At 43.4% G+C, this 26,366-nt stretch overlaps 1 protein-coding gene across 6 annotated transcripts in view; it reads left to right on the top strand.

Moving 5' to 3' along the window:
* KCNMB2 (potassium calcium-activated channel subfamily M regulatory beta subunit 2) overlaps nucleotides 1–26,366 on the top strand; it is a 244,696-nt gene that overhangs the window by 204,836 nt on the left and 13,494 nt on the right. For 4 of the 6 annotated variants that reach the window (XM_038416615.2, XM_038416617.2, XM_038416616.2 and 1 more), the window contains exons 2-3: nucleotides 13,000–13,119; nucleotides 22,890–23,060. In XM_038416615.2, the coding sequence (XP_038272543.1) occupies nucleotides 13,000–13,119; nucleotides 22,890–23,060 (291 nt within the window). The remainder of the gene's footprint in view (nucleotides 1–12,999; nucleotides 13,120–22,889; nucleotides 23,061–26,366) is intronic. The other 2 variants (XM_043492483.1, XM_043492485.1) reach the window with 1 other exon arrangement.

The raw sequence follows: 26,366 nt of genomic DNA, 5'->3' as shown, positions 1-26,366 counted from the left end.
ACTGCAAACTCATCATCACCAGAAGATGATGAGAATAATAAAGGCTGGCTTTTCTTTAGTCATTCAGTCGTCTCAAGGTGCCATACAAATAGTCCGCACAAGTACAGAGGAGGAATATTATCTCCATTCTACTGAGGATTAAACTGAGTAAACTGAGGCCTGGAGACAATGACTTGCTAGTGGGTATGTCTATGCAGAATGTGACTGCAGCTTGTGTAGACATAAACAAGCTAACTTGAATATAGTTAGCTCAGGTATTGGAGTAGTGAAGCTGTGGCAGAACGTACTTCAGCATGGGCTAGCCACATGAGCAATTACGCAGGGTCTCAGGAAGGCTTGTACGAGCCATATTGAAGCATGGGCTGCTGTAGCGTCGCTGCTCCAGTACCTGAAATAGTTAGCTCAGCTAAGTCAACTGGAGCTGCAGTCACACCCCATGATTGCCGCACAGACATACCCAGAGGCAGAGCCAAGGATAGAACCCAGGATTCCTCAGCTCCAAGTCACAGGTATTTATTTTTGGTAATGGTCTCAAGCAGAACCAGCTCAGCAAATGTTGGCATTAATGTAAAGACCTGCAGGAAGAGCAGGTATTTTGACCCACGTAACTGGGAGGGGGGGGAGGGGGAGATTTTCCAAGAAATACCACCTCCTGAAGCCTTTATTCCTGTGAACACTATTAGCCTGAATGCCACTGGTTTTATATGCTCACAGACTGGGTATTTGTTCTTGCTGCTCTGGTATACAATGCAATAGTTTCTCTATTACAGTACTTTAGAGTTCTTTGTATACAGGTGAGTCTGATCCTGCCGTCTTTATGTAACACCGACAGACCCTGGTCATTGGTGGGTGGGATTGAACCTGGGGCCTCTGGAGCTTAGTGCTTGAGCCTCTATCACATGAGCTAAAAGCCACCTGGCTGTTAGCTCAGGCTGTAGAGCAGCCTCATTTTATCTCTCTCTTTACATAGTCTCGGTGCCACTAGATGGGACAGAACACCATACCCAGAAGGTGTATGGGTTACCCTTACACAGGCAAAACTACCACTGAGTCAAGGAAGAAGGTCAGTCTTGTGTTTAAGGAACAGGACTGGGAGTCAGCAAATCTGAGTTCCATTCTCAGCTTTATTATTGACCTGCTGTGTGGCCTTAGAATCATTGATGCTGGGCTTAGAAAACTCCTTTTGGGCCATCCCTTGAATCAGGCAGGCAAGATCTTAATTAACAGTAATTCCACCACTCTCTTTGGGCGATGGTTCCACACTCTAGCAAACCTCATAGCTAAGAAACTTTTCCTAATATTCAGTCTATATTTTCCTCTGAAATGTATCGCATTATTACTCTTATTTACACCCCATCTTGTGTCTCAGAACTGAGCACAGCCACAAGTGATTGTCCCTTTCTCTTCAATTAATACACCTCAAAGTTTGTGTTTGTGGGAGGGTGGGATTTGACTCCTGGTTCTAGGTCCTTGCTTTATCTCTGGATACCTGTGGCTAGGAACACTGCAAAAGCAGACTGCTGAGCTACTAGGAATACTGAATACCTCACACCACTGAATAGTAACTATTCTGTCTAAGTAATAAATGGTATTGATGGCCTCTTCAACGGGAAGGGCCATGATTGCAGAGCACAGAGTGAAAGGCAGGGAGGAGTAGAAGATTAAACTGAGGGCTAGTAGGGAATCCTCAAGGCTTGAGGGACAGAGATGACTCCCCTTGGGAGGAAAATGACTTGTTCAGTTGGGAAATATTAGGAGTGTGCATCCAAATACTTCACAGCCTAGATAATGAAGGAAATAGCCATATTCAGGCAAACCCAAACAGCTCAATGATTATATCTTATGCAGATGCATGGTTTTCACAAGCCTTTTAATACCTCACAATTTATGGTGTCAAATTAACACAAGTGCTGATCTTTTTGCAAATTTCCCCCTATCCAAGACGTGAAATGCCATAAGGAGAATTGATCTCATTATTTTGGTGCCATAAATGGCCCACTGAGGCCTCGAAAGAGCCTATTGTTGTCAGAAACCTGAACACAGGCAAACCTCAGACAAACATCAGCCTCTCACGCCTTCCTAAAACATTACCCGCACTATCCTTCTCGGACTCTATACAAAGGTGAAGAATTAGAGGTAATAGGCATTAGAAGCCCATCCAGACACTTAACTCTAACCTTGATAAGTGATGTGGCATGAATATAGTGCCCTGTGTAATATTCCAGTGAGTTATCTAATGATTTTCAGGGCTGCTCCCTAGCATTACAGTGGGAAGGGCATTGGCCTTGCAGGAACAAAATGATTCTTAGGAATACTCCAGCAGTGGGATTGTTCTTTATAAACTGTTTGTGGAGGGGGAAGGAAGAGTCACAGTTCTCTGAATCTTGTTTTACTCCTTGTCATCTTCCCAGTGTATTCTGTCTGCTAAGGAGACCCTTGTGACCTTGAGTCCGTGCAAATACACACACAAATAGCATTTTGGGGCCACATCCGCCATTATGGCAGTGAAGCCAAGAAGAGGGAAAATAAAAGTGCTCTTTTTTGTCTGCCTGATCCTCAAGCCCTCCAGACACCAGGTCAGTCCCCAGTATAAATTAGAGCAGTCATAGAATCATAGAATCATAGAATATCAGGGTTGGAAGGGACCCCAGAAGGTCATCTAGTCCAACCCCCTGCTCAAAGCAGGACCAAGTCCCAGTTAAATCATCCCAGCCAGGGCTTTGTCAAGCCTGACCTTAAAAACCTCTAAGGAAGGAGATTCTACCACCTCCCTAGGTAACGCATTCCAGTGTTTCACCACCCTCTTAGTGAAAAAGTTTTTCCTAATATCCAATCTAAACCTCCCCCATTGCAACTTGAGACCATTACTCCTCGTTCTGTCATCTGCTACCATTGAGAACAGTCTAGAGCCATCCTCTTTGAAACCCCCTTTCAGGTAGTTGAAAGCAGCTATCAAATCCCCCCTCATTCTTCTCTTCTGCAGACTAAACAATCCCAGCTCCCTCAGCCTCTCCTCATAAGTCATGTGCTCTAGACCCCTAATCATTTTCATTGCCCTTCGTTGTACTCTTTCCAATTTATCCACATCCTTCCTGTAGTGTGGGGCCCAAAACTGGACACAGTACTCCAGATGAGGCCTCACCAGTGTCGAATAGAGGGGAACGATCACGTCCCTCGATCTGCTCGCTATGCCCCTACTTATACATCCCAAAATGCCATTGGCCTTCTTGGCAACAAGGGCACACTGCTGACTCATATCCAGCTTCTCGTCCACTGTCACCCCTAGGTCCTTTTCCGCAGAACTGCTGCCGAGCCATTCGGTCCCTAGTCTGTAGCGGTGCATTGGATTCTTCCATCCTAAGTGCAGGACCCTGCACTTATCCTTATTGAACCTCATTAGATTTCTTTTGGCCCAATCCTCCAATTTGTCTAGGTCCTTCTGTATCCTATCCCTCCCCTCCAGCGTATCTACCACTCCTCCCAGTTTAGTATCATCCGCAAATTTGCTGAGAGTGCAATCCACACCATCCTCCAGATCATTTATGAAGATATTGAACAAAACGGGCCCCAGGACCGACCCCTGGGGCACTCCACTTGACACCGGCTGCCAACTAGACATGGAGCCATTGATCACTACCCGTTGAGCCCGACAATCTAGCCAGCTTTCTACCCACCTTATAGTGCATTCATCCAGCCCATACTTCCTTAACTTGCTGACAAGAATGCTGTGGGAGACCGTGTCAAAAGCTTTGCTAAAGTCAAGAAACAATACATCCACTGCTTTCCCTTCATCCACAGAACCAGTAATCTCATCATAAAAGGCGATTAGATTAGTCAGGCATGACCTTCCCTTGGTGAATCCATGCTGACTGTTCCTGATCACTTTCCTCTCCTCTAAGTGCTTCAGGATTGATTCTTTGAGGACCTGCTCCATGATTTTTCCAGGGACTGAGGTGAGGCTGACCGGCCTGTAGTTCCCAGGATCCTCCTTCTTCCCTTTTTTAAAGATGGGCACTACATTAGCCTTTTTCCAGTCATCCGGGACTTCCCCCGTTCGCCATGAGTTTTCAAAGATAATGGCCAAGGGCTCTGCAATCACAGCCGCCAATTCCTTCAGCACTCTCGGATGCAATTCGTCCGGCCCCATGGACTTGTGCACGTCCAGCTTTTCTAAATAGTCCCTAACCACCTCTATCTCTACAGAGGGCTGGCCATCTCTTCCCCATTTTGTGTTGCCCAGCACAGCAGTCTGGGAGCTGACCTTGTTAGTGAAAACAGAAGCAAAAAAAGCATTGAGTACATTAGCTTTTTCCACATCCTCTGTCACTAGCTTGCCTCCCTCATTCAGTAAGGGGCCCACACTTTCCTTGGCTTTCTTCTTGTTGCCAACATACCTGAAGAAACCCTTCTTGTTACTCTTGACATCTCTTGCTAGCTGCAGCTCCAGGTGCGATTTGGCCCTCCTGATATCTTTCCTACATGCCCGAGCAATATTTTTATACTCTTCCCTGGTCATATGTCCAACCTTCCACTTCTTGTAAGCTTCTTTTTTATGTTTAAGATCCGCTAGGATTTCACCATTAAGCCAAGCTGGTCGCCTGCCATATTTACTATTCTTTCGACTCATCGGGATGGTTTGTCCCTGTAACCTCAACAGGGATTCCTTGAAATACAGCCAGCACTCCTGGACTCCCTTCCCTTTCATGTTAGTCCCCCAGGGGATCCTGGCCATCTGTTCCCTGAGGGAGTCAAAGTCTGCTTTCCTGAAGTCCAGGGTCCGTATCCTGCTGCTTACCTTTCTTCCCTGCGTCAGGATCCTGAACTCAACCAACTCATGGTCACTGCCTCCCAGATTCCCATCCACTTTTGCTTCCCCCACTAATTCTACCCGGTTTGTGAGCAGCAGGTCAAGAAAAGCGCTCCCCCTAGTTGGCTCCCCTAGCACTTGCACCAGGAAATTGTCCCCTACGCTTTCCAAAAACTTCCTGGATTGTCTATGCACCGCTGTATTGCTCTCCCAGCAGATATCAGGAAAATTAAAGTCACCCATGAGAATCAGGGCATGCGATCTAGTAGCTTCCGTGAGTTGCCGGAAGAAAGCCTCATCCACCTCATCCCCCTGGTCCGGTGGTCTATAGCAGACTCCCACCATGACATCACCCAGTCATCAGCAACCATTCCCTCTCCTACACTTAGCATAATGGAGCTCACTGCTGATGGGCAACAGAGATGGTAATCGGCGTGAAGGTTGGATGAACAGGTTCAAATCAAATCAGAAGAGCTTCCGATCTTCATTGTAGTTATAGACTGAACTGTGGGCAGGGTTTCTAGTGAGAAATGAGCCTGTGCAATTCGCCGGGAAGTAATACGATGGAAATGACTCCTAAGATCACTGAGTCTGTCTCCATTGCAGTCCCATATGGAGGACAGGATAGAGCACATATTAAACTGACACCACACTTAGGGTGACCAGACAGCAAGTGTGAAAAATCGGGATGGGGGTGGAGGGTAATATGAGCCTATATAAGAAAAAGACCCAAAAATCTGGACTGTCCCTATAATATCAGGACATCTGGTCACCCTAACCACACTACATTTGTTCTTAGCCCCTAAGAGGCTTAGAAGAAGCCGTGGCAATTCTGGAAGGAACTGGATGGAACATTAGTTGGGTTTAGACATTTGAAAAATGTGTTCAGAAACTGAATCCCTCCCCGACCTTTCTGTCTTTTACCACATCCAGTTGAACTCTCTCATCCCCACTTTCAGTGGCCTCACCTACCTTTCTGATCTCATTTCCTCCTTCTTCCTTTCACTCCCTGCATTCCCTCTCTTGACTGTTTCTTTCACTCCAGTTCCCATTCTCAGCTTGAAACCCTTTCCCCCATCCATTCCGCCAAACACATTCTTTCTCCCACGTCAAACCCATTCTCCCAGAAATCTTTCGTACCTTGTTCTCCTTGCTGTCTCTTCCCCTGAACTGTGATACCACTTCTTTTCTTGTATTTGGCTGTCTCATATTAAACTCTTTTTGCCTGATCATCAAAAGCACCATTAAATTTACAGCACTGTACCTGTTATTATTGGTTGTAATGATGACTTGCGTGCTGTTGAATTGATTTGGGCTGTAGTGGGAATGTATTACCAGTTACTGTCATGGTAAATGGCAGAAGTGTTAGATTAGAACTAAATCCTGCCCCATTAAAATCCATGGGAGTTTTACCATTGACTTCAGCAGGAGTAGGGCTTTAGTGTATAAATGCTATTATGACCCGATTAGAATGTATATCCATTTCCCTCTAATGGGTTAATTCAGAGCTGCTCAGCTATGTGTCACAGACCCTATGCTGCTGAGAAAGATTCTCCTTTCGCTGTGCTTCTGAGGTAGGAAGATCTGAGTTCCATCCCTGACGCTAGCTGGAAGTGCCAAAGGACTGTTGTATGCAGCAACAATTAAGTTCTAGGCAGCTACCGATGTTTCACAGTCTATTTATACCAAGGGTGTAAAAATCTGAGCTGAAGTTTTTTTCTACTTCTGAGGTGCATTTGTATGTTGGTACCTCTGCACATCATTTAAATGGAGATAGAAACTGCTGAACTCAACATAATCACACTTCCCTTGAAGTGTGAGTATATAATAATTACAGCCCTGTGACATCACAACTGTGCGGATAATACCCACAGTGTGTGTGTAATTGCTGTATTGCCTCCCCCATGTTCAGCAGTGGCCAAATCTCCCGTGGATAGTTTGCTGCATCCCTAGGACAACAAACAGATCTGAAAGACGTGAACTAAAAAGTTAATGTTCTTGATGCTAAGCACTAGATAGAAAGCAAACATTGCTCCTCTGTGCTTTGTTTCCTCTTTCTAAAGGAGCTAATAACAGCACAGAGCAATTTTGTTTCATAATTGTTTCAGTTTTTGTTTGTTTGTTTGCAGTAAGATATTTTATTTACGTAGTTGTGGACCAAAATTGAAACCATTTATCTGAAACATTTTCTCCACAGCTAAGCACAGAGGCCCAGTTCTGCCACCTTTACTCATGTTAAGCAGTACCTTATGACTAGAGCTGAGCAAATAATTAATATTTTTCGGGTCAGTGGCCAAAAAACAAAAATTGTAATTTCAAAATTAAATTGATTTTTTTGTTTGTTTGTTTTCTTTCACACATCAAATGAAAAACCAGAAAAAATTGTTCAGGTTGAATGAACCATTTGCACATAATTTTGAAATGACATTTTCTAAATGTCATGTTGATTCAAAACAAAATATTGAAACAGTTCTTTTGAAAAATGGTGAAACAAACCATTAACATTTCTGAAATTTCCCCTCCCTCCCCCCTCCCTTTTTTTTTTGGCTGAAACTTATTTACCAAAATCAACCCAAATTCATGAATAGTTTTGATGACTCTCAAAATGCATTTTTTGTCATATTTGTTATTTGCCAAAAAACATTTCGCCCAGATCTATTTATGCCACAGTAGTGCCATTGAAAGCAGCAGGACTGCTCCTGGAAAATGCTGCTACTCATCATGAATGAGGATACTAAAGTCTACCCCTAAGAAAATGCAGCACAGGAAAGGGAGTAAATGTAACCTGTACTTGAAAACACTAGTGGGAGTTGGACTCCATTTTAATGCTGTTGATAGATTGCTTACCTCAGTACACCTGGAGCTCCCCCGGACCCTGCCCCAGAACAGTGGTGATTTAAATAAAAGGGAACCCTGATCCCAAGGACCAATTGGATTTTGCAAAAACTAAAACATGGCCTCCTTTTCCAATCTCCATATTAACCCCACTGAAAGAGGAACATAAGAATTGCCATACTGGATCAGACCCAAAGTCCTTCTAATCCTGTCTCTGAGAGTACCCAGCATCAAGTACTTCAGAGTAAGATACATGATACTGCTTCAGTAGGCAGATGTTGGATCATCTTCCCCACAGGAAAGTCTCTCCTAACTCTTAATAATCAGAGATTGTTTTAAGACGTGATTTTGAGGGTTTATATCCATTTCAAAACTCTTTTCTTTTTAGTAGATACTATTTTATAAATTTGGAGATGGCTGTCATTCATATAAATGTCCAGTCCCTCTCTGAATCTTGCTAAATTCTAAGCCTCAATAACATCATACCGCAATGACTTCCACAGTTTTGTTACATGTTGTGTGAAAAAGTATTTCTTTTTATCAGTGGGGCTGCTCCAATACTACGAGTAAATTATTTTGCAGTTTTGGATAAGGACTGGGATTCACAGTACAATTTGGTCAGGGGGAGGAAGCTTAGGGCAAGGGAAACGCATATGTTGTCTAACCAAACCTCTGAACCAGCATATTTTAACTTAGTTTCAGATTCCTCCATGTGAAATGTCTCTTTTCCCCTAAAGGCCCTCAGAAGAAGGATCCTGGAGATTTCACACCCCATTGTTCCTGTGAAAGGATTATAATGTATAGTTGACCCTTACAGCTAAAGAAAACACTGAATCAAATCACTTACATCTGACCTTTGGAGTGGCTGCTATGATGTCATTACTGTTACAATTTTACACAAGATTAGGCATGTAATTATCTGTTAAATAGTGAAGGGTGGCTTGGATTGTGCAGCTAATGAAGCAGGCAGCATTAATGATATCACATATGGGTAGCTCCAAGGCACTGGCATTCTGAAACATTCTGAAATCATTCAAACTTTCCTAGAGAAAAAGACCTCTCCTTCCTTCCGATACACCCTTCTGTGCATTGTAGCCACCCCTCTCCATTTTGAAGGCTGCCATCACAAAGCCTTCACTCTGACTAGGTGAGTCAGGAGATGCATAGCTCTCTGTGGTGATGCTGCTATTATTCATCCTACCTGAGAAGGACTGTCTAAATTTGAATGCAGGCAGCATGAGCTGTATATCACCTCAACTGTATGCTCAGCTGTGTTTAGTTTAGAGCAAAGTCTGTGATAACCAAGCTCCTCCAGGTCTCCCAATGACTATCGCAGTGGTTTAGGCTATATCAGCACAGCGTCCAGTAGGTCCAGCTGCGTCACTCAGCTGCCCTATTACAATACTTTTAGTTTTAGCCGTTCACACACCATATGTAACTTTACCTTTCAGTAAGTGACACCAACAGGAGTGATAGGACTGTGTGTGAACAGAACCTTAGAGGCCTTCCTCCTGAAGATTTCAATGAGTCCTCACAACTGCTTCATATGAACAGACTGAGAAAACTGATGCTCCAGCCAGGCCTCAATTTATAAAAATGGACACGAAATATGGTATCGGATGCCACAATTTTCTGTTTGCTAATGGAGGCCACCAATGTTAGAGGCCATTTTAGTCAACCTGAGTGTCACAGAGCTTGTCCATACTTAAAACACTTCAGGAGCACAGCCGCACCGTTTTAGTGCGTCAGTGTAGACACTACCTACACCAATGGGAGGGATTCCCCTGTCATCGTAGGTAATCCACCTCCCAGAGAGGTGGTAGCTGCATTGACAGAAGAATTCTTCCGTTTGCCTAGCACTGTCTACACAGGGACTTAGGTCAGCTTAACTACACCCCTGGGGGGTGTGGATTTTTCGCACTCCTGAGCAATGTATTTATGTTGTCCTAATTTTCTAGTGTAGACCATGCCTTACCCATGGCTGCACAGTGAGTCAGTAATCGAGCCAAGAATAGGACCCAGGAGTCCTGTATCCCAAGTTCTCTACTCTTATGGCCAGGTCTGCTGGAACAATTTGTACAGTGGGGGTGCTGAGAGCCATTGAACCAAACTGTAAACCCTGTATATAATGGAAACCATTTCAAGCCAGCGGGTGGGGCAGCACCCCCAACATCTCTAGTTCCAGGACCTATGCTGACCGCTTGAAAGCTCTCCTTAATGGGTCATCAGATTGATTAGATGCTGGTAGCTACTATTTCATCCTCCAAGCCATAGTTATTTTAGTCACAAATGCCTTTTCTTATACATTGTTCCCCTAATCCTTGACTATGGTTTTTTGCTCAGGTGAAAAGGAAAGGAAAGACTGTTTAGGTGTTCAGCTACCACAGTGACAAGCATCAGGGATTAAAATAAGGAGACTAGGAGAACACAGCTTCCTTTCTTCTTCCTCGCTTGTTTAAGCAGTGCTCCCCCTCCTTTTTGGCTGGTGCAAAGAGCTCTCCTTCCTGCCTAATCTGCGTCCACCAATAAATGTGATACAAATACTTAGATTATTGATTTATTTTGTGGTAGCACCAAGGAGACAGAGTGATGGACCATGATCCTAGTGCGCCAGGCACTGTACAAACACAGAACAAAAAGATGGTCCCTGCCCCAGATGGATTTTATTAGTTTCAGTGTGATTTTGAGGGTGCTCAGTGCTAACAAGATGGCACTGAGCACTTGCCAAAAAGCAGACTCACTGATATACATTGTAGCTTTTTATGGTATCACCCAAGGCCTAAATTGGCAGAATGTTTTGGTGGTGGTTTCTCTAAATGTCAAGCCTCCTTCCCACTCCTCTGCAAAGTTTGGAGTGAAAAGACCCAAGGTTTTTGTTTGCCCCATTACTGAAATAGGGGTCCTGCTGTGAAATTCTGATCCAAATCCAGATTTGGATTCCACCCCTCTCACACTCCAAGCTGAATTTCAGCTCAGATCCAGCTCTGTTTTTTTCCCTCCAAATCCATCTCAGTCAGGTTCACAGCTACTCAAATTCATGAATCAGCCCTTTGTATGACTTTGTAGATGGTGGCGTTACAGCATTTTTTTTTTTTTACACAAACAGCACTCTGGAATGCATGTGCACCCTCAGTGGAAACCACAAACAGCCGAGTTTATTTCTCAGTGAGCTAGGGAATGGCCACTGAGATATGAAAAGCTTCTACATTAAGGCACTTAGAATCCAGACTATTTCATTTTTATTATTGAGTCCTGCTCCATAGTGCAATAAATGCACACAGCGCTTTACAAATCATAAAATGAGATATGGCCTCTGCCCAAAGGGACTTCACAATTGAGGGCCCGATCTGGTGAGATGCTGAGCATCATGAAGTCACCTGTTTGTAAGGATGAATGTTCAGAACCAATTGAGATATAGTTAGGTTGGGAAGGATAAGCTTTTTATCGGTGAATGTTGGTAAACATTGATTTTACTGTATGCACACAAAGTGACAAAAAATATTTCTGTTGATGATAAATAAAATAGGCAAAGTAAGAAAAATTCTTTTGAGACTTTATTAGGGATTGATTTAAGGATATTTATTTTATATACTTTGACAGGTAAGGTTGACAACTTGTGCTTTAACTGTTAAAAAGCTTTCACTCCTTGAATTTCAACATCTACTGTCATAAATAATTGTCTGATTCCCCCCTGCCACAATTTCCCACAACTGTGAAAATTTAAATCAATAAAAAATGTTAAATGCATAAAACCCATAATTTGGTGAAACTGTGAAAAATCAAATAGATAAAAAAATACAATAAAAATAAAAATAAACATCCATCAAAATTATAAAGAAGTAAATTGGATCCTGGCAAACCTAGGTAGAGATGAATTAAAAGAGAGAAGTGAGTCCAAACCAAAACCCTAGATCAAAACTCCTTTACATTTTTCCCCTCTTTAAATTGTAAGCTCTGAAAATGAAATGCTACTGGTATCATGCCCTGCCATAGAAAAGAGAAAGCCCCGGGCAGCAGTTGTGCTCGGGGAGTGTTTAGGGAAATCACTGTAAATTAGAAGGCAGTAGGAAGGAGCTATGGCAGGCGGAGAATAGAGAGCCTGCTTGGCAGACATAAAGTGGGAGGTTGTGCCAGGTGGGCAGTGGGTTGGGGGTATGAAAGAAAACATAAATCTTAGAGTGGGAGAATTTGCTGAAGGGAGTGTAGATTAAGGGGACAGTAGGAGGAAATTAATTGGAGCCCATTTAAAAAACAAAATCATGGTTCTGCTTCTAAGACAACCCTGACTCTGTCAGCTAAGCACGTTTGGAACAATAAATCCTTTTAGAGTCTATAGTGATATCAGATAGACTTCCAAAAGAATAAATAGCTCCAGGTGCTGCAACTCCATCTTTACTGAGGCAAGGTACCCAGCTGGGAATTTTGACTGATTTAGGGTTGCAGGACTGAGCCCATAATGAACTGTAACAGATACATAACCTGTTAATTAATATACATCATGTTGACGTGCTGGGGAAAAGGTATAATGCTGGCAGAGACTCTCACCAGAAAGATCAGCCCATGGATGATCTTAGCCTGATCTTATTAATCGTGTTTATTATATTAGTGCCTAAGAGCCAGCTAAGAATCCTGGCAATCAAAGAGTAAATCCATTATATGAGCAATAGAAAAAGGAAAACAAACTGTCCTCAACATTTATTCTGCATGCATCAATGGAGCACCTAGTCAAGTTGCTATGATTCTCTCAAGTAGCGCCAATCAGAATGCCAGCTGGGAGAGGGACTGTAACTGCAGTTAGATTTAACTATGAGTCTGGTGACAGATCAATGCATTCTGAATACATCATGGGCTCACATAATTATTTAAAATCTATGGCTGCTTAGAACAAATGTATCAAGAGGTCTCTGGCCAAGGAGGAAAGCATACAAAAGTGATGGGAACAGCAAAAGATTCCAGCCTATTGTTTAGCCAGCGCTTGAAGTTCACCCCAAGGTGAAGTTTTCATTTTCCAGAGCGTGTGCAACGTTGATCCAACAGCAAAGCAAGTGTTTGTCCAGGCAGTAAAGCACAGGCAAGGAAACGACATCTTATCTCTGATGTGAGCCAGTGCTAGCAAAACAAATGAGCGAGAGAAAAAAGTAGAAGATAACTTTGTGTCAAGCAAAGCTCCTGGAAGGGTACAGAGAGGGCATCTCCATTATTTTACATATCGCCTCGAATAATCAGAAGGTCCACCTCCTTGGCCCAGAGCCCACTGAGCACTGCCAAGTGGATAGGAATCCAGGCCCGGGAACTTAGCACGATGGACACGCTGTGTTTCAAATGAATACTGACAGAGATTATCCCTCTCCTTCTAGGTCCTTCCGTCATCCCTCCAAGACCTCCACAGTAAGGAAAGTCACCACTGGGCAATCCTCTAAGATGTTTATTTGGACCAGTGGCAGGACCTCCACATCTTACAGACATGACGAGAAAAGGTAAACTGCAATGGCACTTACTGTGTTTTGTGGTTTTTAAACCGGGGTCTCTCTGAAGCATCAGGCCCTGGCTTTCCCCAGGTGGTTGTGAAGGGGGAGGAGGGAGGGATGGATGCAAGAGGCCATTGCCCCCCAGTGTTCCCCTGCCAGAGACTTCTAGGATAGAACTGCTTGATAAATGGAGGGGGTTTCTGGTGCAGCACCCCAAAAGGGGTCTGATCAGACATGCTGGATGTGTGTCCAAGGTCCTTCTTGTCTCTCCCCGCCCCCCGGTCACTAGCACTTGGAGTTCAGTTCTGAGGCTGGCACACCCTGAACCTTTTTACAGATGTGCTAGTCACCACACATGAGCACAACCCCACCACCAAGGCTAGCAACGACTTTCTGTTTTCTGCAGGCATCATTCTCCAGCTACCATTGCTCAAGCAACACTCTCCCCAAAACTTTTGCTGTCCAACCCAGAATGTCACTCTAAATAAATTCCATGCATCTCACTGATATGATGCACATGCTGAAATTAGAGAGTTGTCATAGATGTGTGTGTAAATAAAGAGGACATGCAGTATAGTATTAGATTTTTATTTTGTTTTGTAATTTTGATGGATAACGGTATTAATTTTAAGCATTTTTCAATTTTTTTCCAATTTAAATGTTCACAGTGGTGTAAAATTATGGGTTTCAAGTTTTTTTTCAGTTTTTATCAATTTAAATTTTCACAGAACTTATGGGGGGTGGTCAGATAGTAATTATGTAATGGCAATAGCTGAGATTCAAAAAGTTAAAGCTTTATAACTACTAATACACACATTGTCCACATCACATGTCAAAATATACAAAGTAAATATCCTGAAATCAAACTGTAATAAGTTCTCAAGCAGAATTTTTCTTACTTACCTATCTGTAAATTTAGATAGAAATATTTTTGTCAGTTTGTGCGTGTGCAGCAAAATCAATATTTGCCAACATTTACCGATACAAATCTAATCCTTCCAAGCCTATATGTATTGCACAATCACTTAGGGCATGAGAGGGAGCTAATTATTATGAAAAGGCCAGCTCATCTGAGTGGTGCTGGTGGAGGGGATTGGTTGAAGGAGACAAAGGAACAGTGCAAGTTACTAGAGTTCCTTCAGCAGCTGGGAATTACATACAAGAGAATGAAAGGGAAGGAGGGGAGAGGTTTAAAGTCCATAGACAAAGGCAGCACTCAGTTGGGAATGAAAGAAGTTAAATATCACTGATGAGAGAACAACTGTTCGCTAGTGCTCAGCCTCAACCTCTTCTGTTTGTAGTGAGATTTGCCAGGCGACCTTTCTCGCCCCCAGTCGGATGCATTTCCCTTTTTTCTCTTCCTTTTTTCTCTCTCCTCCATCCCCCTTGCACTGGCTATGAAATGTAATCACAAAAAGTCAGCCCTCGCTGAAGCTAAAACAGAGATAAATGCAACCACAACCCCTGTGGGTTCTACTGGGATATTACTGTGGCTGTTTGGCCTCTGCTTTGGAAAATGTGCTTGTGGGGTTAGGTGCTCAACCTGCACCAAACCTACTGAGCTTTTCTGAAAATCTGCCCAGTTATTTTCGTGCTTAAATGGGAGCTGAGTTCTTCTGAGAATCTGGCCCCACGTGGAGCCTGTGTTCTTCTGCAAATCTGGTCCTATATAGCTGTAGTTTTGTAAAATATTTAGAGGGAGATTTTCAAAGGCAAAGAGGCTAGTTTTGCACCCCATTCCCATTGACTACCAGTGGGATTATGGCATTTTCAAAGGCACTGCCCTCTGTGCCTTTGAAAACGTCTCCCTTAAATGCTTATTGGTCTGAAAAAATACATTCTTCTGTATTTATACCCAGAATTGGAAAGGGCTGTCAAAGGTTAGCCTTGTTATGGACATTTACAGGAGATCTGATTTAATAAGCCCCACACAACTCCCACGAGCTCCCACTGATGTTGTCAGTGCTCAGCACTTTTGACAATCAGACCCTCCGTACCATGCTGCAAAGAGACATAAACAGTCAGTTCTTTCCAGCACTGGGTAGTTATTCAGCAGTCAATACCACCTGCATCCAGTGTCGGTTATACGCTGTAACACAGCAGCACAGACAATTCAGGAGTCTGAGGGAGTGAGACACTGTCTACAGTATGCCTTGATTACATTCATTATATTCTGCTTCATAAGGAAACAACAGCAATATGGGCCCAGAGCTACTTCTATTCAGTTCAAGGGGTAGGATGACAGGACATCCCATTTTTAAAGGGACAGTCCCGTATTTAAGCCAGTATACAGGTGTCCTGACTTTAAAAAAAAAAAAATAGGCAAATTTTCCCATATTTTCTGTCTCTCCCCCATCAGTACTGGTGGGTCCTGCTGCTGGCTGGATCCCTGCTCGCCAGCTGCCTGCTCACCAGCGGTGAGCGGGGGGGGGCGGTCTAGTGGCCGATAATGGAGATGGGCTTGCAAGCCTGGTGGTGGGGCAAAGCTCGAACGCCTGGAACCAACGGCTCCCCCGCTGGTCCATCAGCACAGCCCCCGCTGCATGCCAGCTCTCATCCAGCAGGACCCTGCCCCCCCAGTCCCGTTTCTGGCTGGCACTGGCTGTGCACAGTGAGCTGCAGTGGCTGGTGAGTGCAGACTGGCAAGAGGTGTCAGCTGGTTACATGTCGCCTCGGCTGCCCACCCATTGGCTCTTTACGTGCTCCTCCTTTCGCTATCCTGTCTCTGTTTTGCCCCTTCACACACACCTTAGCCCTGCTGCTCCTCCATATCCCTCCCCTCCGCCCCGGCGCGGGGCTCATCCAGTCCTGTGCAGAGAACCAGCCTGTGGTTTGAGTGCTCAGCTCACCAACAGCTTGGCCGGCAGGTTCCTTCATAGAATCATAGAAGGTTAGGGTTGGAAGAGACCTCAGGAGGTCATCTAGTCCAACCCCCTGCTCAAAGCAGGACCAACCCCAATTCAATCGTCCCAGCCAGGGCTTTGTCAAGCAGGGCCTTAAAAACCTCTAAGGATGGGCTGGTACCCCGGGAAAGCCCAAGATCTTCTGGCCCAGGGAACTGGCCAGGAGGAGCCGAGCCCTGAATGTGCTAAAGCCCCGCACTGCACTGGCACCCTCTGGAAGCCTCTCTGCCCCTCAGCTAAGCTCTGGAGTGGCAGGAGGGGAAGCAATTTCCAGCCTGCTCATGCCCCAAACCTGCAGGCTCCACAGCAGCTCCCCGAGCAGGGGCTTAGCATCTCTTCACCCTCACTCCCCGCATGCCCTGGGTCCTGCCCCCAGGGAGCATGGGGCTGCTCCATCCTCCAGGCACCCTCCCCTGCTGAGCCACCTCTCTGGCTGGGTTCGCTGAAACCTCTGCAGTCAGGTTCCCTGGGCCCTGGTGCACAATGCTTTCTTAGGGCTTAACCCCTTCTTGCCCACAGGAGGCAGCTGGGTTATGTTGGTGGCCAGCAGCAGCCTGGAGGTGTTAACTGCCTTGCGACACTATGCGGGCAGAAAGGGACAAGCTGCTTCCAGCTGGGGGGATGGCAGAGAGGAGAGAGATGAGCTCTTCAAAGACACAGGCCAAGTCATCCTTGCCCCCCCAACCCCACTCCCCTGGGGCTGGAAGCAGCTCCTGTCCCTTCCCTCCCCCATACAGTGCCAAAAGGCTGCTGCTGGCCACATTCTGGTGTGAACCCTGGCAGAAATCGGAGGGGGACATGTGACACAGACACACACACCCGCCATGTGTTGCCTTGGGAAGACATGGCGCCAGGTACCAGGAGAGGTGGGTCTGTCCCAGGGGCTCCGCCAGGCATGGAGGGTGGAGAGTATCGGCCAGGGAGGGTCGGATCAGTCGGTCACCCCCCCTGTGTGGGAGAGGTGTACAGGAGTATGTGTTTGTGTCACCTCTCACCATGTGAACCCTAAAGCCTTAAAGATAAGAAGGTAAATAAAAAGAACCCAATTATGCAGTACTTCTTTTTCACAGGGACTCAGTCAACTTGATATTAATTTGAATGTTTGTACTGCATAGTTCTGATTGATTGCCATTGAACTCGCTTGAATACAAGTAGTTATTCCTTAATTTTACCAGGTGCCCTGTATTCCTGTATTAGGGAAATATGGTCACTCTATCAACTGGGAGTTTTGCCATTGGCTTCGGTGGGAGCAGTTAATGGCCTTCTGTGATCAGCAGCTGCCATTACACATACAACAGTACCCTTACTAGCTTTCATTGAACTGGCAATATAGTAGTTACCATTGCTGCTTTTGACACAATGGATCTGGGTTAATTTCCCAGTCATCTCCGTACACCCATATCTAAGGTGCTCTTAGTGCCATGCAAATAATAAATTATATTCTGTGAGAGTGAATGGGATGGAATAGAAACCTGAAATCAGAGCATCTCAACTACGGTCTCAGAAATACAAAAGGAGAGGAGTTAATGGAGTGCTAACAGGAGGAATTCTATGCTTTGCAGTGATTTTAGTGCATACAAGGTCATCTGCAAAATCACCATCTCAAATAAGGAGTGAATTATAGAGAAACAACCCCCAAAAATGATCCCTTCATAGGAATTTGTTTTTCAGGCATCATACAGGGAGGTTATGGGATGTAGCAATAAGATGCTCCCATAACAAAACCCCACAACCACAGACTTTTGAGAGGACGTATCTTCAAAAATAAGCACCTAATGCTCCGATCCTGCAACCATTTTTATGCACCTGAGCAACTTTACACTTGAGTAGGCTACTCTCATGTAAAGTTACTCACAGGCATAAGTATTTGAAGGATTAAGGCCGGAAACTGCATATAATGCATGCTCGTTTTAGACATTGTTTTTTTCAAATGTCACCCTTTAAGTTTTGGGAGCCCTAAAGAAGGCTGTTTAAGCCCTCGCTCATTTGTCAGTTGTCTTCTATAATTTTTAGCCCAAGTTCCTTTGCTTGGCAAACCTAAGGAATGTCTTTTTGGAGGGTTTTATGTGACTATGTTTGGCCTGATCTAATGCAATGGGAGCCATTCTATAGACTTCAATGGGCTTTGGATCAGGCCCCCAGTTGAGTTTGCTTGTGTTACTACAGTTCTCATTACAACAAACATGATGCAACCACATACAGGAGTGTTGTTTTTTTTAAATAAATGAAAGGGACATACACTGCTGAGCACAAAAGGTCACTGAGCGTTTAGCACCAGGAACCTTGCAGGTGAGAGGGAGGTTTGGATTTGACCTCTACATTCAAGGATTTCAGGTACTAAAGATGCCTGGCATGAGGTAATTTGAATGATATCCACATAACAACTGTGATATCAGAGAACTGAATCGGGATTCAAAGTCATTTGGAATAATACAAGTACGTGTGTATTCCCATCTGACATCCGCATGATCATGCTGTCATATTAGCAAGTGTCTAAATTAACTAACCATTAAACCCATTAAGGATGAGATTTCTTGGTCTGATTTGTGGTTGTTCTCAAAATCCAAAGTATGTCCTTCTAGCTCGGCTGGTAGATTATTGTAGATTTTGTATGGGAGACTTGAATTAGGGGGGCAATCCTGAGAGTTCTATTCCTCACATCTTCAGTGTGCCCAGACCCTGCCAATTTGGGACCTATTTGGGACCATCCACAGCTCCTAAGGACTGTGTTGGGTGTTGTAGACGATCAACACCTGTCAGGATGGGATCTCGAGTTCTCAGCTGCCAGAGAGAATGTAGGAATTAGCACATACATGGCCATACTGAGTAAGGGCAAGATTTTGCATATAAAATGTAAGATGGGTGGAGAGGAGTAATGCTGGCTGTTTAGAGGATCTCTGAGCCATTCATCCCTCTAGCACACCCTGCTTCTCCTTTTAAAAAGATATAATATGAACTCCTCTCTAATGTATGTGACAAATTCAGCATATGCACAGGAGCACTGATTCGACCATACCCTCAAGTCCGAAGACCAGACCCCTGAGACCTTAGTGTATAGAAGGATGCATTTGGCAAGGCCCCCTCCTATCACTGAGGCTGGAGCTAAGAGGATGTAGTGTCCTTTGTGATGGAGAATGAACAGTTCTTGACTGTAATGAACATAAACAGGATTCTTTATTCAAGCCACTAGATTCGGACAGACCCTGAATATCTCCTTATCTCTCTAGTTCCCAGACTGCCAAGACATAGCCTGTGAGGCCTAATTTCATTGCATAGGGTCTCCCTAAGCTCTTGCCTGGACTCAGATATCATATAAGGTGCTGACTACACTGCAGAGATACTGGGAATTGAGAGGAAGAGATTCTCTCTGCTCTACCCCCATCCTACACAACACAGCCCTGTGTAATTTTTCGCTCGTAGTAGTCACGTCAGAGTGTGCAGTCATCCGAGCTGCATCAGATGAGAGCAATTTGACAGGAGAACCTGGGGATTTATCAGGTGGAAATGGCAACTTAGAAACAGTAGAAAAGCAAAGACCTTTTGTCCACCTGGGCTCACTTACATTAAGTTCTTTTGTACACAGGGAGAGAGAGGACCTGGGAGAACCCATGTTCTCATGCTTAGGACTTTAAAGAAAACAATTAGACATGTGGAGAGTTATCACATGAGCTCAGTTATTAGAGTGAATCATCAAGATGTAATGGCCAGGATGCACTGATCTGTGACTCCATTTATACCCACTGCAATAGTGAGCTCATTGTATCCAAGCAGCAACAGGAACAGAAATCAGCTGCCTAAATATAGCTCTCTATCAGCCCAGTGAGAGCAGCTCCTCCACTGTGCTAATGGTTCACACCTGACAAATCCCACCCAGCAGAGAGGCACATCTTACATACATGCCCAAACCACTCCATCACACAGCCACATACTACAGAGTGGATTTTAGTAGGATCGTCCACTGTGTTGACCTGAAGGACAGTTGTCCCCATAAGATAACTTTGCTACTCCAGCTGAAATGAGGGAGTGGTGCTTCTGCTGGTGGCAGGACATGCTGTTTATGGGTTAGATTGTGATTTGGACTACACACCCACACAAGCGAGTCAGAGGCGGGTAAGATCTCCCATTATGCCACTGTGCAGGCTACCCAGGCATCGAGTGAGGGTTCATAGATGTAAACAGGTGCTACATACCTGACTGCTTTCACTGCAAAAGATGGGCAGGGAATGTAGGGAGTGCACAGATCCGTGGCTCCACCCCCTCTTACTCTTTCTGGTTGGTGCAGGGAGAGCATCAGAATTTGCTGCCGGTTTCGACCAGCAGCAAGTTCCCCCATTAACCCACTGGAGCAAGGGGGAAGCAGGGGAGCATACTTAGTGCTGTATCTCCTGGAGCTGCTGCGTGAGTTGGTGCATCTGACACACCACCATGTTCTCAGATCCGTGTCTCAAGTCACCGTCTAGCCATATATTTGCACAGTGTTCAACTGTTACCCACACTCACTTATAGCAGCAACTCAGGGAATGAAGACATCACATAAAATGCATCAAATTCCATCTTTTTTTAGGGCTTCTCATCAACAATGGCAACAGAAAAATAGTTGTCAATGCTCCTGGCATGACCTCATCAGCAGATGCTTATTCTCCGTGGCCCTGGGGTCTTGAAAACATAACTGGCAGATTTTTCCCACACACTGCTCAGTTTTCCAGTCACCTTGTAGGTAGATTGTTTCTACAACATACCTTATAGTCCATCTTTTTACCTTTCATTGCACACTTCTTGGCTACAGGCCACATGGGAAACATTTGTAACTATTTTCAATTAGCTGTTTGTTTTTAAATCGTCCATTTAAATCACTTTTATGTTCTGGTGACATTAGAGACTGATTGCACTGCGTCTGGTTCACATCTACAGACTGACATAAGTCATGCTGTGTGATTGGCTAGTGTTCTGGAACTGTATGACTATTGGTACCTTACTGCCTGCTTTCATTTGGAAGCAATGCATATCTTAATAGCAGCTATCAAAGTTAAATACATTTTGATAAATAATAGAAGGAGTGTAACATTTGACTATTATTTTACATCAGTTCTTTGAAGGCAACAGCATCCAATAAAATCACAAAAGATTCCCCACAACACCATAGAAAATCTCAATAGGCTGATTTACTGTTTAGTTTCCAATGAAGGAAATAGTAGCAAGTCTTTAAGGAACCAGGTTTTATAGAGAAAGCCTGGAAATCTAAGGAAGTAAATTAGAAGTGAACTCATAAACTTGGGAAAGAAAATTGTTATTTGGAGAAGGTAATGACTAGAAAAGCTCAAAGAAAAAACAGTTGGCATATCAGAAGTAATAGAAGCAACTTAGAGAGATGGGGTGAAATCCTAGCCCATTGAAGTCAATGGCAAAATGCCCATTGACTTCACTGGAACCAGGATTTTACCCATTGTATTTTAGGAATGTTGAAATGTTTGAGAATTTCTAGCAAGATCTGGGCAAAACTTTTGCTACAAAACACCAAACCTCATGTGCCTTTTATGGTTTTGGTTCTCACTCTAAACTCAAACTCCATTTAGATTCATCAAAAGTATTGCAAAGGTTTGGGGACCTGTGGTAAAAATTATTTTCCTGTTACTAGTGGACCTGGAGGTCCCATTTATGATTTTCCATCAAAACCATTCTTTTTAAAATGACTGCAGTATTATCCCTGTATGTAGTAGCAACGCTGTTGGAAATTGCATTGTTTGATCTATTAATGTAGATTACATGCTACTGGGTTTTTTTAATAAGAACAAGTGAAATGTGATAGTTTTAGCTTAGATGAGTTGCAGGTTTGTTAGAACCCAAAATAATGCTCATCCTGATGCTGCTCACCTGCCATTTTGCAGACAGTAGAAGACGAACTACTTCCGGGTGGTACTACTATGGCCATTTTATGGTGGTGCCCAGGCTCAAAGGTATGCGGCTTACATGCATCGGGTGCTGCCTGGAAGATTCAAAAGAATCTTAACAAAAAACACAGGAGCTTATGATCAGCTTCAGGTTTGTAAGTACATTTTAAACCCACAAAGTTTGAGTGTGTTTGAAATGTACTCAAGTACATCCCTCCCCTGTCACTCTGTCCCCGTGACCTTTGAATCATCAAAGGCCTGGAGATGAAAGGACATAGGAAGTGAAAAGGACTTTCTCAGCTGGAGGGGAGAATAGTTTATTGTATTTTTCTTAATTGCAGGGGAAAAGTAACTTTGGTGGATAATTTTCAGATAGGGTATTAATTGTAATGTGTAAGAGGTATTCCCATGAGTTATATTTCAAAAATAGAAAATAAGGGCCTGATCCAAAGACCATGGAAGTCAATGGAAAGACTTCCATTGTCGTCCATGTGCTTTGAACCAGACTCCTTTACTAACCCATAGGCAAATGAGAAAGAATGTGTTATGAGGTCCCCTCAGACATTTTTGGGTGAATATTGTCTTCTGGCCTGGCTACTATAATGAACTTAGCCCTGAAGAAAACACCCAGCAAAATGCCTAATAATGTTCAGGGGAATGGGGCAAGAGTTGGAGTTAATGGGTCAAAATTCAACTGTGGAGTAATTCCACTGGAGTTGATGATACATCAGAAATGGATTTACTGAGCTGGCCCAAGTGTCCAAATGTTTATATTTGCAATACAAGGATTTTACCTTTTCAGGAATGACTGTAAAATATTTTGGAAGTGAATTAATTCCCTGCCAGGTCAGAATGAATCCACTGAAAAGGACATCTGAGGAACTCTTCTCACCCATGAGATGGAAGTGGTGGTGGAACTACCCACCCTTTAGAGGGTTCACTGATTAAATACGAACTTCACATAAGAATGTATTATTTTCAACCTCAGAAATATTTACCAAAAAATCAGGGATCACGATCTACTGGACAAAAGGAAAACAGTCACAGCTCTGAAAGCAGGAGAAGATCGGGCCATACTCCTAGGATTGACTATGATGGTGTGCTCCATTATGATGTACTTCCTCCTGGGAATTACGCTGCTGCGGTCATACATGCAGAGGTATATTTATTATGGTTACACTGTTCCTGGAATTTCTGGTTCGGCTGATTTCATTTCCCTCCCTGCTTTGACCTTTTAATGATTTCTCTTCTCCTCATGCTGCCCTTTAATCAGGATGGCCTGATTCTCCTCTAACTTACACCAGTTTAAATCAGGAGTAACTCCACTGCAGACAGGTGAGTTGTACTGGTGTAAGCAAGAGCAGAATCAGTGCTGATCACCTGTTTTAGATTTGTCACTGTTTAAGTAGAGGTTTCGGAGTAGCAGCCATGTTAGTCTGTATTCGCAAAAAGAAAAGGAGGACTCGTGGCACCTTAGAGACTAACAAATTTATTTGAACATAAGCTTTCGTGAGCTACAGCTCACTTCATTGGATGCAACAAATAAATTTGCTCAAATAAATTTGTTAGTCTCTAAAGTGCCACAAGTACTCCTTTTCTTTTTGTTTAATTAGAGTGGGAGGAAAATGAACAGTTTTGGATTCTGAAAACACCTTCTCCCTCACAATATAGATTTTATGTAATATCTTTAACAACTGATCTGTGGCCTCCTGGAGTCCATAAACCATGGAGTGGCTATTGCTGTAAAATTGAGCCCCATCTATTCAGGGATATGATACTGTAAGTATCAGCAGGGAGCAGCAGTAATATTCAGTGGCCTAGAGAAACAATACCCTTTCAAATGAAAAATGGAAGTTTAATTTGGAAAAGGGATCATGCTATTTTATTTAGCATTTAGTTCTCATGTAAGCTAATTCCTTCATTTTAACAAGTGAAATCCTGTTGAAATATAGTAATTTGCTAGAAGTGAGACATCATCTTTCATAGTTATTATACTGCACGTAATTTTTCTGATGTCCTTCCACAGCTTCCCTTCTTAGCTAAGGACCAGAAAATTTGCCCTCTGAGTCACTGGCTGTGCTTCAGAGTAACTTTCAAGCATGAGCCGTACTTAGACTCCATCCTAGACTTGTGATGGAGTTGTCAGCAATGCTTTTCTATTCTGATCCATGAAGACATGGGAACAAAGAATGTGCCATTCTGGATTGGACCATCAGTCCATCAAGCCCAATATCCTACCTCTGCCAGTGGCCAATACCTGATTCTGCAGAGGAAGCAGGGGAAACATCGCTTCCTGTACCTGCAGGAAACTATCCCTTCCTGACCTCTGCAATGCTCAGGATGAGCACTGATGCATGAGGATTAGTTGCCCTGCATTTTATTTCCAGGCATAAAATTATTCATCCCTTTTTAAATCCAGATAGATCTTAAACTTTAGAGACAGAGATCAAGCCTGTTTAAACATCCAAGAGTGTTTACATTTCAAAATCACTCTCTCTCCCAGACCTCCTTAGCAATATCATTGTCAATTATGGAGGCTGTTAATGTCAACATTGCTTTTTTGGAAAGATCAGGAGCTATAGGATATATTGTCCAAGGATATCAAAGCACTTTAAAGATATTAATTAACTAAGCCTCAAAACTCAGCTGTGAGATAGATGCAATTATAACCCTTTTATACATGGATAAAATAAGGTACAGAGAAATAAAAGTGAAGGAACCAGGAATAGATCCCAGGAGTCTCTATCATTTCTCCTGCAATAGCCATTAGGCCACACCCCTTAAAGAGAACAATTCCCCAACCACCACCACCACCAAAATATATCTTGCTCTGATGGGCAAAAATCCTACACTTTTTCATAATCATTAACAGAATTATCATGCCATAATTGAACTTTAATTATCAACCATTTTTAATACATGGAACCTACAACTATAATTGTTACCAGAGCAAAATACTTAGTAAGAGAATTATCCAGGAGATCATTTAAATCACTTAGCATATAATCTTGTCACATCTTTAGTTAATTCAGATTAACTTTCCTGAGTTCCCTGTGTAGACAAACCCTGATTCATACTTGGTCCACAGCTTGCAGAGTTTGGGAATACTTTGCTATATCAGGGAGAAGGGTTGACATGTTCTCAAAGGAGCTATGTCCCAGCCCTTCTGTGGCTGAAAGATAGGACAGCCTTTGCAATGTAAGCATGAAAGGTGCCAGAACATCTTGGGGCTCCTAGCAAGGTTCAGAGGAAGACCAATGGGAGAGGGGGACCCCCTCTGGACACTAATGGAATTCCCTGAATAGCTGTCAGTTGTGATACTCCAGTGATCTTTGTCCCTAAGAAAAGCCTAGTCATAGATTGTATTTTCTTATTTCCATCTCAGTAGAAATAAGGTTTCAGAGTAGTAGCCGTGCTAGTCTGTATTCGCAAAAAGAAAAGGAGGACTTGTGGCACCTTAGAGACTAACACATTTATTAATAAATTTAATAATAAATAAATTTGTTAGTCTCTAAGGTGCCACAAGTACTCCTTTTCTTTTTAGTAGAAATAAGGTTCATGATGCAGTACCTATCAGGAGGATTCAGATGGTACATTGCTCCCTGTTAGGCTCTTATGCACCCAAGATAGGCCAGAAATTCTCCAGAATGATTTCTCAAAGTGATTTATCGTCTTCAAAACCTAGAGAGACTGTACCAGAAGAAAAAGTATTCTGACAAGTAGCATTCCATATGGTGGTGGAGGGCACAATGGGTCTCTGTAACCGTGAAGGTATTTTCTAAGTACTTTCTAAGTACTTCACCTTTAAGAGTGAATTGGTCCTCCTACTCGGCCTTGAGGAGTGCACTCTCCGAGTTAATTCAAGATGGCTGCCATTAATGAGTGAGCCGTGCAGACCATGGTGTCTGCCAGGCATGTTTTACATTTGTTCTTAGCTTTCTCAGTTCCCTTTAATCTCAAATAAATGTTCTACAAACTAAAAGTTCCTGTCTGCTTTTTCTCTATGGAAGAACATAACATATGCCCATGCCCAGTCAGTGTGGTGCTCTGTCTCCCTCTAGTGGTGGCTAGGCCAATTAGAGATTGATTAATCTGCTAGAGCCTTGGTTAAGAGACCAGGTTAAATCCCTACTGCTAACAACCCACCCAAGTGTGTTGTCATTACATGCATGTGAAACCACTATATTTGAATTCCTGAGACATTACCTTCACATGCTACAGAATAATAATCCATTCTATGATGGATGAGCTGTACTGAGAATGTAAGTCCACCCTGTAAGCAACAGTCTCATGAAAGAGCTTCTCCCCTAAAGACTTACAGTTCCATATCCCTGAAGGGTTTCAGAGTAGTAGCCGTGTTAGTCTGTATTCACAAAAATAAAAGGAGTACTTGTGGCACCTTAGAGACTAACAAATTTATTTGTACATAAGCTTTCGTGAGCTACAGCTCACTTCATCGGATTCA

Source organism: Dermochelys coriacea, chromosome 9, assembly GCF_009764565.3.
Source record: "Dermochelys coriacea isolate rDerCor1 chromosome 9, rDerCor1.pri.v4, whole genome shotgun sequence".
Lineage (NCBI taxonomy): Eukaryota > Metazoa > Chordata > Testudines > Dermochelyidae > Dermochelys > Dermochelys coriacea.
The sequence above is the reverse complement of the archived record's forward strand: the minus strand, read 5'-3'. Positions and strand labels throughout refer to the sequence as shown.